The 12,766-nt window shown below is 36.8% G+C and overlaps 1 protein-coding gene and 1 long non-coding RNA gene across 4 annotated transcripts in view; one reads left to right on the plus strand and one right to left on the minus strand.

Moving 5' to 3' along the window:
* The window catches only part of LOC140843401 (uncharacterized), a 21,495-nt gene extending 18,822 nt beyond the window's left edge, over positions 1-2,673 (plus strand). Inside the window, exon 3 of the long non-coding RNA XR_012121127.1 lies at positions 2,538-2,673. This is a non-coding gene — a long non-coding RNA (uncharacterized lncRNA). The remainder of the gene's footprint in view (positions 1-2,537) is intronic.
* Positions 1-12,538, minus strand: part of LOC140843400 (bromodomain adjacent to zinc finger domain protein 2B-like) — an 18,983-nt gene extending 6,445 nt beyond the window's left edge. For 2 of the 3 annotated variants that reach the window (XR_012121125.1, XM_073212771.1), the window contains exons 1-2: positions 2,520-2,633; positions 752-1,575 (exon numbers count right to left, since the gene is read on the minus strand). Coding sequence is in view for 1 of the 3 variants with exons in the window: in XM_073212771.1 (XP_073068872.1) it covers positions 752-801 (50 nt within the window). In the remaining 2 variants the exon portion in view is untranslated. Of the gene's footprint in view, positions 1-751; positions 1,576-2,519; positions 2,775-10,407 lie in introns of those variants that run through there. The other variant, XR_012121126.1, reaches the window with a different exon arrangement.
* Between the last annotated feature and the right edge of the window lie 228 nt (positions 12,539-12,766).

Here is a 12,766-nt window from a genome sequence, read left to right on the forward strand (position 1 = left end):
TCATATTTTGAGAGAGAATAATGTGAGTTTTAAGCAAAAATGCCTTATGGGTGAGTAATAAGTCGATGGCAATAAAATTAGAATTAAGGAAATTCAAGAAATATGTTTCCAGAAATTACAGAATATATTGACTTTTAAGAATTATTCTGGATCTCTTTGGGATCAGAACATATTAAAAAAAAAACTTAGAAAGCTGATAAAAAGTAACTCTAGCAATGACCAATGATAATTCTTGATCCCATGCTATCAGACTGTATAAATTTCTGTTCAAATTATGCAAAGAAATATCTTCTTACATAGAAATTGACTAATTTCAGCATTATATTTCCTGGCAGAAAGCTAAGTTTTAATTCTGAATACATTTGGATATTTTAGACTCTATGAAAGCAAACTTTAATTAGAAAGCAATTTTAAAAAGAGGTAGTTCTAAACAGATTCTACATATGACAAACATAACTTGATAGCAACAACAATCTAAGAAAACGCGATTGCTTGACTGTGAGATCAGAAAGGGAAACTGACTTTCTTCTAACTTTGAAGCATAAGATGTTCAATGACTCTAATTACAACTTTTGTCCATTGCAGACTCTCACCCTGGGTTTTATTAATTTCTTAGTTCATCTTAACTAAGCTTTAACTTTTTTTATTTCTTAGACAAATAAAGTTTAAACTCTATCTTTGCAATTTATGTTTTACTGGCGAATTTGGACAATGGGAAACAATATACTAACTTTAATAAAACAGGACTTACTTGTGGAGTTGACCTTCTACCACCCGTTTATCTCTCCTCAAGTTTGACATATAATCAATGTTCTTGTCAATTTCACTGTCAATACAAAAATTTATTAGAAGACAGAAATGGATTAATTTCTCACCATGTGAACTGTTGCCATTTCTTGCTAAGTAAAAATGATGTCAATGAGTAGCAACAACAAATAAAAAATTGTATCAATACAGTAACGCAGCTAAGAGATGTACAGAAGACTTAATATGTCCATCAATGGTAGAAATGCATGGCTCTGAAATATATGGATTGGTCCTTTTCCTAGAAAGGTAAAGAGCTAAAAGTAACATAATTAAGATAAGTAAAACAATGAATAGCAAGAACAAGGTGAATATGGATTTGTCCACCAAAACTTGAAATACTAGAGTGCAAAATTTACTTCAACTCTTAAATGTAAGTTTTTAAAAAGTACAATACATCAATAAACGAATAATATTAAATAGTTATTAGCACATAAAATAAAAAGCTGGATAATTCTATTAATGGCTGCAAAGGAAGATCAGGTAGTTATTTATCACTGAAAAATGTCAAAGAAAGAAAAAATTCCGGGTTCTTGCAAAGGTGCTACATTCCGGTGCCATAGTAAGAAAAAACTATTTTTATGTTTCCTTATATGAATAATTAACAGAATTATCAAGTAAACAAAATGGTTGCAAAGACAACATGGTCCTCAGGCTTTCAGTGAGCTCAGTCTGTCCACAACGGGCTTCCATAAAGATCTGCAAGGTCTCAGAAACATTGTCTCGATTCACACCAACATTCAGCAAATGTTCTCCAAGGGCTGTTTCGGCCTACAAAAGTTTGGCATTTTTGTCAGTACTAACCCTAACCATACAGAACATAAAAACAATTAAGATTTTAAAATATTGTTATTATATTATCTATATATTACTGAAAAGGGCTTTATTCACACTTTACATGAAGATAAAATAGGCAACAGATAATAGACAAGCATTTGAGTACTTGCATCTTTCCATTCCTTCTTTAGACCCTTGGTTTAACACGCGGGAAGGAGAGTATGTAAACAGATGAGTAGATACCATACCTTCTTCGACTACAGAAACTATCTCAAGCTTTCTAAGGCTTTATCTAGGCGTTCTATCAGTAGTGGTTGCGGGAGTTCCAGGGGCACTATTGTTGTGTTTTCCAGCTCTAGAGTGTCATGGACTTTATTGTCTGGTATACTAAATAGGAAAATGGAAGAACAAGCAACTGATGCATCTGGGAACATCTCTCTCCACCATATTATCTACAGCAAAGCTGACTGAAATGTGTATCTTAGCTGGAATTATGATAAATTTGAATTTCTTGAGTATCCACTGAGAGGTACAGAGCCTTAACATGCTGATCTTAGAGGTGCTGCCATTAGCCTCCATTTATTCACAGTGATTGAGAGCACACAGCATAATTTCAAAAGGCATACATAAATTTTAATTCTTTATGATCTATAAATTCTCTTTTGCTGAATATCACTTTCCTTAAGTCAGCTTGGTTTTGGCCAAAAGCTAGAGGAAAATTAGAGTAATTTGGGAATATCCACATTCCCTAGGCCTTATGAACCAGGTTTTCCTAGATGTGAACCATTTGCAACTGAATGCAAATCTACACTTAACTTTGTGAGATGTGGAAAAAACTGGATCAGTGTGTATACACTCTTCTGCTAATATGCTAAAGCCAGCTATCAATGCACTGAGGGTACAAATTAAAATTAGCTTTTGTATTTTGTTTTTTTTACCTTGTATCCTGTAATTAGATCTGGATCACATACAGCAGCTGAGAGAAGCCTCACAAGCAAGTCTTGTACTTCACCTATGCTGTCCCCTATATTTAGCAATCCCTCTTGAAGAACACTCACGCATGGAACATCAATATTCACATCAAAGCCCAAAACTTTACCAAAGTTTCATAAGAACTGCACCACCATGAGACAGTCTGAAAATGTACTTCCAGAGAGAACAAGTCCTGGAACATGAGGCAACTCTGGCAAAGGCTGAAAAATAAAATAAAATAAAAAGCTAATTAAGTAAAAAGGCTATGACTTCAGATCTTCTGAAATAGAACAGGTTGCTATCTTTCTTTGCTCTTGAGTTCTACCAGTGGTTTTCTGTCTAGACTGTGGGTTCCCTGAGGACATTTCTGCAACCCCATAGTACTAAGCACAGGATTTTGAAACCAAGCAGCCATCAATAAATTTCAGTTGAACTCAATACGAACTCAGAACTCTGAAAAGAGAACACAAATTTTAATTAACATATACTGATAGAACATGGGTTACATGACTGGAGCAACATAAGAAATGAGTATTTCAAATTACTCGGACATGGACATCTAAGTAGGGCATGTGTACTAATTTCTTCTAATGATGGAGACTGATTAATAATTCACACTTTGTTGGTAGCTTAGAAACTACCGTGCATCTATGGGCTGATGGGAGAATGGTACCAACCTTTGGCTAATTAATGCAGATAAATTATTTGGTCCACATGACCAGAACCCATGATCCTATCAAGAACCCAGTTACACTGCAACTAATAGTCTCTAGGCTTGTAGCAAAACACTAATATTGAATTTCAATACTACAATTAGAAAGCGGCCTCTTTTGCTACTTCTCAAGTATGCTCACATATGAACATTTTAACGACTAAACTGTAGTACCAGTTGTCATGGATATTTAAGAAGTAAATAAGGTAATAAGGTCCATGAATTAGATTTAATAGCATCTTAAATCTTGATTTTAAAATATGAACTTTAAAATATTTCTATTTCACTGGTCTTTGTTAAACAATGTTCCTCCACCCTGCACTTACTGAAACAACTAACCAATGACCTTTTCTACTAAATACTGTGTGGAAACACAGAACTATGGATAATATCTGATAACATACAAACCTTTTATATTCCATTTGATAACCATCTAAGTCTGATCATCTTTTTAAACCATATCAGACAAACACATACCATATGATTTAAAAAATTTATATAACAAAGCTAACAAAAGTAAGGCATAACTGAGGCAGGCCACACTCACAGCAACCGTGGAGCTAAACTCCATAGTGGCCGGGCAAGAATCAGAAACCCCATCTGCACACAGCTGCCAAGCACAAGCCGCTAGAGGTCGCTGTTCTCCCAGGAGAGGAAGGCCACAAACCAAACAAGAAGGGATGTGCTCCCAGCCATCACTTGGGCCAGCTCTGCAAACTATCTCTATTGCCATGAAAAGGCAGAAGAATTTGATAAAGACCAAAACCACAACCTCTGAGGAGATAGACCTAACCAGTCTTCCTGAAAAAGAATTCAAAATAAAAATCATCAACATGTTGATGGAGCTGCAGAGAAGTACACAAGAGCTAAGGGATGATGTCCAGAGGGAGATTTCAGAAGTGAAACAATCTCTGGAAGGATTTATAAGCAGAATGGATAAGATGCAAGATGCCATTGAAGGAATAGAAACCAGAGAGCAGGAACACATAGAAGCTGAGGCAGAGAGAGAGAGAGACAAAAGGATCTCCAGGAATGAAACAATATTAAGAGAACTGTGTGACCAATACAAAAGGAACAATATCCGCATTATAGGGGTACCAGAAGAATAAGAGAGAGAAAAAGGGATAAGAAAGGGCCTTTGAAGAAGCAATTGCTGAGAACTTCCCCAAACTGGGAGAGGAAACAGTTGCTCAGACTATGGAAGTGCACAGAACTCCCAACAGAAGGGACCCAAAGAGGACAACACCAAGACACATAATAATTAAAATGGCAAAGATCAAAGACAAGGACAGAGTATTAAAGGCAGCAGGGGAGAGAAAAAAAGGTCAGCTACAAAGGAAAACTCATCAGACTATCATCAGACTTCCCAACAGAAACTTTACAGGCCAGAAGAGAATGGCATGATATACATAATGCAATGAAACAGAAGGGCCTTGAACCAAGGATACTGCATCCAGCACGATTATCACTTAAATATGAAGGAGGGATTTAACAATTCCCAGACAAGCAAAAGTTGAGGGAATTTGCCTCCCACAAAACACCTCTACAGGGTTTTTTAGAGGTACTGCTCTAGATGGAAGCACCCCTAAAAAGAGCACAGAACAAAACACCAAACATGTGAAGAATGGAGGAGGAGGAATAAGAAGGGAGAGAAATAATCATCAGACTGTTTATAACAGCTCAATAAGCGAGTTAAGTTAGACAGTAAGGTAGTAAACAAGCCAACCTTGAACCTTTGGTAACCACAATTCTAAAGCCTGCAATGGCTATTGATAATCACCCTATATGTAAATGGACAGAACGCACCAATCAAAAGACACAGAGTACTAGAATGGATAAAAAAGCAAGGCCCATCTATACGCTGCTTACAAGAGACTCACCTCAAACCCAAAGACATGCGCAGATAAAAAGTCAAGGGATGGAAAAAGATATTTCATGCAAACAACAGGAAGAAAAAAGCAGGTGTTGCAATACTAGAATCAGATAGAACAGACTTCAAAGCAAAGAAAGTAATGAGATAAAGAAGGACACTACATAATGATAAAGGGCTCGGTCCAACAAGAGGATATAACCATTATAAACACATATGCACCCAACACAGGAGCACCAATATATGTGAAACAAATACTACCAGAATTAAATGAAGAAATGGAATGCAATGCATTCATTTTGGGAGACTTTAACACACCACTCACTCCAAAGGACAGATCCACCAGACAGAAAATAAGTAAGGACACAGAGGCACTGAACAACAAACTAGAACAGATGGTCCTAATATACACATCGATACAACTCTACACCCAAAAGCAACAGGATGCACATTCTTCTCAAGTGCACATGGAACATTCTCCAGAATAGAGCACATACTAGGCCACAAAAAGAACCTCAGTAAGTTCCAAAAGATTGAAATCCTACCAGCCAACTTTTCAGACCACAAAGGTATAAAACTAGAAATAAATTGTAAAAAGAAAGCAAAAAGGCTCACAAACACATGGAGGCTTGACAACATGCTCCTAAATAATCAGTGGATCAATGACCAAATTAACATGGAGATCCAGCAATATATGGAAACAAATGACAACACAACGCCCCAACCTCTGTGGGACGCAGCGAAAGCAGTCTTAAGAGGAAAGTATATAGCAATCCAGGCATATTTAAAGAAGGAAGGACAATCCCAAATGAATAGTCTAATGTCACAATTATGGAAATTTGAAAAAGAAGAACAAATGAGGCCTACAGTCAGCAGAGGGAGGGACATAATAAAGATCAGAGAAGAAATAAATAAAGCTGAGAAGAATAAAACAATAGAAAAAAATCAATGAAACCAAGAGCTGGTTCTTCGAGAAAATAAACAAAATAGATAAGCCTCTAGCCAGACTTATTAAGAGAAAAAGAGAGTGAACGCACATCAACAGAATCAGAAACGAGAAAGGAAAAATCACGAGGGACCCCACAGAAATACAAAGAACTATTAGAGAATACTATGAAAACCTTTACGCTAGCAAGCTGGAAAACCTAGGAGAAATGGACAAATTCCTAGAAAAATACAACTTTCCAAGACTGACCCAGAAAGAAACAGAAAATCTAAACAGACCAATTACCAGCAACGAAATTGAAGCAGTAATCAAAAAACTACCCAAGAACAAAACCCCCAGGCCAGATGGATTTACCTCAGAACTTTATCAGACATACAGAGAAGACATAATACCCATTCTCCTCAAAGTTTTCCAAAAAATAGAAGAGGGGCGAATACTCCCAAACTCATCCAATGAAGCCAACATCACCCTAATACTAAAACCAGGCAAACACCCCACCGAAAAAGAAACTTACAGACCAATATCCCTGATGAACATAGATGCAAAAATACTCAAGAAAATATTAGCAAACTGAATTCAAATATACATTGAAAGGATCACACACCATGACCAAGTGGGATTCATCCCAGGGATGCAAGGATGGTACAACATTCGAAAATCCATCAACATCATCCACCACGTCAACAAAAAGAAAGACAAAAACCACATGATCATCTCCATAGATGCTGAAAAAGCATTCCACAAAATTCAACATGCATTCTTGATAAAAACTCTCCACAAAATGGGCATAGGGGGCAAGTACCTCAACATAATTAAGGCCATATATGATAAACCCACAGCTCACATCATACTGAACAGTGTTATTCAACATAGTACTGGAGGTCCTGGCCATGGAATTAGACAAAACAAAGAAATAGAAGAATCCAGATTGGTAAAGAAGAAGTCAAACTATCACTGTTTGCAGATGACATGTTATTATACATGAAAAACCCTAGACTACACTCCAAAACTACTAGAACTAATATCAGAATTCAGCAAAGTTGCAGGATACAAAATTAATACACAGAAATCTGTGGCTTTCCTATACACTAACAATGAACTAATAGAAAGGGAAATCAGGAAAACAATACCATTCACAATAGCATCAAAAAGAATAAAATACCTAGGAATAAACCTAACCAAGGAAGTGAAAGACCTATACCCTGAAAACTACAAGACACTCTTAAGAGAAATTAAAGAGGTCACTAACAAATGGAAACTCATCCCATGCTCCTGGCTAGGAAGAATTAATATCATCAAAATGGCCACCCTGCCCAAAGCAATATACAGATTCGATGCAATCCCTATAAAATTACCAACAGCACTTTTCAATGAACTGGAACAAATAGTTCAAAAATTCATACGGAAACACCAAAGACCCTGAATTGCCAAAGCAATCCTGAGAAGGAAGAATAAAGTGGGACGGACTCACTCCCCAACTTCAAGCTCTACTACAAAGCCACAGTAGTCAAGACAATTTGGTACTGGCACAAGTAACAGAGCCACAGAACATTGGAACATTATAGACACCCCAAACATTAACCCAAACATATATGGCCAATTAATATATGATAAAGGAGCCATGGACATACATTGGGGAAATGACAGTCTCTTCAACAGATGATGCTGGCAAAACTGGACAGCCACATGTAAGAGAATGAAACTGGATCACTGTCTTTCACCATACACAAAAGTAAATTTGAAATGGATCAAACACCTGAATGTAAGCCATGAAACCATAAAACTCTTAGAAAAAAACATAGGCAAAAATCTCATGGACATAAACATGAGTGACTTTTTCATGAACATATCTCCCCAGGCAAGGGAAACAAAGGCAAAAATGAACAAGTGGGACTGTACCAAGCTAAAAAGCTTCTGTACAGCAAAGGACACCATCAATAGAACAAAAAGGTATCCTACAGTATGGGAGAATATATTCATTAATGACAGATCCAATAAGGGTTGACATCCAAAATATATAAAGAGCTCACACACCTCAACAAACAGAAAGCAAATAATCAAATAAAAAAATGGGCAGAGGAGCTGAATAGACAGTTCTCCAAAGAAGAAATTCAGATGGCCAAACAGACACCTGAAAAGATGCTCCACATCGCTTGTCATCAGATAAATGAAAATTAAAACCACAATGAGGTATCACCTCACACCAGTAAGGATCGCCATGATCAAAAAGATAAACAACAAATGTTGGCGAGGTTGTGGAGAAAGGGGAACCCTCCTACACTGCTGGTGGGAATGTAGATTCGTTCAACCATTGTGGAAAGCGGTATGGTGGTTCCTCAAAATGCTCAAAATAGAAATACCATTTGATCCAGGAATTCCACTTCTAGGAACTTACCCTAAGAATGCAGCACTCCAGTTTGAAAAAGACAGATGCACCCCTATTGTTTATGGCTGCACTGCTTACAATAGCCAAGGTATGGAAGCAACCTAAATGTCCATCAGTAGATGAACGGGTAAAGAATATGGGGTACATAGACATAATGGAATAATACTCAGCCATAAGAAAAAAACAGATCCTACCATTTGCAACAACATGGATGGAGCTAGAGGGTATTATGTTCAGTGAAATAAGCCAGGCGGAGAAGGACAAGCACCAAATTATTTCACACATATGTGGATTATATATAAGAACAAAGCAAACCTGAAAGAACAAAACAGCAGCAGAATCACAGAACCCAAGAATGGACTAACAGTTACCAAAGGGAAAGGGACTGGGGAGTATGGATGGGAAGGGAGGGACAAGGGTGGGGAAAAAGAAAGGGGGTATTACGATTAGCATGTATAGTATGGGGGCACGGGGAGGGCTGTACAACACAGAGAAGACAAGTAGTGATTTTACAACATCTTACTATGCTGATGAACAGTAACTGTGAAGGGGTATGTGGGGGAGACTTGGTGAAGGGGGGAGCCTAGTAAAGACAATATTCTTCATGTAATTGTAGATTAATGATACCAAAAAAAGTCAAAGTGTACACCTAAAAACAAAAGAGATAATAAAAAAAAAAGTAAGGCTTAAGATGGACTTCCATATTTGATTTATTGCATATGGATTTAAACGGAAGTAACAAATTCAAGGAAAATAAAAGTCATTTAGGATTTTTAAAATTGCTCACTGTGAGCCTACTAAATGTGTCAACTGACCTATGTACCCTCCCTGGACTTCAGAAAACTTAAACATCCAGTTTTACTAAAACTAGTATTTATACTTTTATTTGTAGTTAAAAGCATTTGTGCTAAGTAAGAATATTATAACTAAATCCCCACTGGGATATTGTTCGCTTTATGTGCTTTAGAAAAAGCTGTAAAGAGACACTCAATTATTCTTTGTATTATCAGTTGAATGTGGCATATAATATAGATGCTATTGACTATAGTATTACTGACAGTATTACAGAAATAATATGCATTATTGATTTTCTAGAAATACCATCTTAACTGTAGTCAAATATAATTGATTTTTTCTGATAAGTATGTAAATCATGCCAGTTAACATGATTATCTCGCTCTTTCCAAATTTTTACTTTTACGTATTTTAGCAACATCACACGTCTGTGGAAACAACAGGAGAGAAATCACATGAGGTACTCTGACTGGATGCATTTCTTGGCTTTCAAGGTGATAAACAGTATGGACCCTGGAGTTTAACAGATTGGAGTTTAGATTCAAGGTGCCACTTATTAGTTGTGTCATCTTGGGCAAGTTCCTTAACCCTTTGTGTCAAAGTTTCTCACTTGTAAATGGGCATAAATACCTGTTCTACAGGATTGTGGTGAGGATTAAATGGGAGAATTCATACATAAAAGCACTTAGCACAGTGCCTGGAAAGTAGTCAACATACTCAATGAAAGTTAGCTAACGAGTATAAAGCACTGAAGGAGGTTACAGATTATAAATCCTGATTTATTTAAATATCTAAGGGGGTTTGGGGAGAAGGTAGATCTTTATGTATCTAAACATCTGGGAAGGACCAAATGAAACACAGAAATCTTGTCTACTTTTATCATTCACCCTTGTAGATTTGTACAGTGTTTTTATTTCAATGAAAAAGATTTGAAGCACTCCACTTATATATTTAGAACTTCCATTTCCAGCTCAGGTCAAGAGACTTATTGGTGGACATCCAGGAGAAGCACACTGACGTAGACTTGGAAATCCACTGCTCAGCTGAAAGTGAAACCTTTCATCCTGGCAGCTCCGGCGGGCGAATGAGGTGAGAACACAGGAGAAATTAAATTTATTAAAGAAATGGTTTACATGATAAATTACCTTTCGGTCTGCTATGCACATGTCTTCATTAGACTTCTTTAGTTCTGTTGCCATTTCTATCTAATCTTCGTTGCTCTACTTTATGCTCTTTCTTTAATCTTTTCTCATCATGTTTTTTCTTGCTTCAACCGTTCTTTTCCCTTAAAAAGAAAACCATGTCCACATAGTCTCTTTAACCATTATTACATTTGAAAAACCTTTAGTTAAATTTAAAAAGTGATCTGTGTATGTACATGAACAGAGCTGTGATAGCAGGTTTAGCAACAGACTAAGGATTGCATAGAGTTAACTTATTTTGCTTTTCAGTATTGTCACTCTTTGAGTTTCAAAATAATCTTATGTCTGTACATATTTTTGTGCAGTTGATCCTTGAACAGCACAGGCTTCAGCTGCATCAGTCCACTTATATGCAGGTTTAAAAAAATAAATACACTCAACTTTTCGGAGATCTGCAACAATTTGAAAAAACATTTTCTTTTCTCTAGCTTTATTGTGAGAATTCAGTATATAATACATATAACATACAAAATATGGTTGATGATCTGCTTATGTTATCAGAAAGGCTTCCCAGTCAGTGGTAGGCTACTGTAAGTAGTTAAGTTTCTGGGGAGTCAGGTGTTATATGCAGAGTTCTGTTTCCTTAATGTCACATTGTTTAAAGGCCAACTGTGTGTTCTGTGCGTGTGCGCATGTCTATTCTTGGGCATCATTTTTAACTAGTGATATGCAGTACTTTTTCCAATTAAAAAAAAAACAGCTATAATATGGAACAGAAGGTAAGAGTGTGGTCAATTTTTAGGATAAAATGGAGATTTCCAAGAAATCTTTGAAATTAGTAGGATACTTAATACTTAGCGACAGGCATCCATTTTTGTTTACTAATACGGATACTTCAAGGGAAACATGGTGTCTCTAAATTCAGTAAATTTAGTGAACTTATTCACTAATTTAATTTATTATTTAGTCAAAGTATTCACTAACATATTTAGTGAATTTTAAAGAACTGTATCGGACTAATACAAATCCTGTTGTTCTGGTGTAAGATGACTCAAATAACCAGTTTCAAATGGCATACAAAGACAGTCACAATTTAGCCCCACACAAGGTCTGTCTCACATCTTATTCTCAGTGCATTCACCATGCCCTAGTCACACTGTTTGACACAGCTGGGTTGAGAAAAGTCTGCGTGACAGTTTGAGGCACTGCTTGGATGATGATGTGATGATGATGAAAATGGAGGAGGAGGAGAAAGAGAAGGAGAAGCAGCAACAAAGCTGAGACAGGTGGACACACAAGGTAAAAACTGACTCCCACTGCCCCTTCATCTTCCCCACCCCAAGGGGCCTACTCAGTCATCAGGCTGTACCTTTGTGTATGTCATCCCCGCCCTGCTTTGAATTCATAGCTCCTCCTCCACACATAAGTCTTTTCTTTTTTTACTCTTCCCACAACTACCTCAGGGACTTTAATATTTCTTTTTTGGGCTTCCACATAACACAGAATTTACTGCACTCTGGGACAATTATTTGTTTAAAGTTGATGTTACTCATGTCACTGTGAACTTAGGTCAGAAGAACTAATTTATTCACCCGGTTCTTTTTTTTTTTTTTTTGAGAGGGCATCTCTCATATTTATTGATCAAATGGTTGTTAACAACAATAAAATTCTGTATAGGGGGGTCAATGCTGAATGCACAATCATTAATCCATCTCAAGCCTAATTCTCGTCAGTCTCCAATCTTCTGAAGCATAATGAACAAGTTCTTACATGGTGAACAAATTCTTACATAGTGAATAAGTTCTCACATGGTGAACAGTACAAGGACATTCATCACAGAAACTTTCAGTTTTGATCACGCATTATGAACTATAAACAATCAGGTCAAATATGAATATTCGTTTGATTTTTATACTTGATTTATATGTGGATCCCACATTTCTCCCTTTATTATTATTATTATTTTTAATAAAATGCTGAAGTGGTAGGTAGATGCAAGATAAAGGTAGAAAACATAGTTTAGTGTTGTAAGAGAGCAATTGTAGATGATCATGTGTGTGCCTGTAGACTATGTGCTATGTGCTAATCCGAGCTAGACAAGGGCAATAAAACATCCATGGGTGCAGAAGCTTTATCTCAAAAAAGCGGGGGGGGGGGGGTGAGGTTCTAAGCTTCACCACTGTTGTTCCCCGATTTCTCACCTGATGGCCCCCCTGTGACTGTGCCTGTCTTAGGTTGTTCCTCCCTTGAGGAATCTTACCCGTCTCTGGCTAACCAGTCATCTTCCGTTCACCTGGTTCTTTATGCACCTATTCAATTCCCAGCTGTACAATTTGCCAGGCACAGTTTTTAGTGATTTTTA

This window comes from Manis javanica, chromosome 9, assembly GCF_040802235.1.
Source record: "Manis javanica isolate MJ-LG chromosome 9, MJ_LKY, whole genome shotgun sequence".
Classification (NCBI taxonomy): Eukaryota; Metazoa; Chordata; class Mammalia; order Pholidota; family Manidae; genus Manis; species Manis javanica.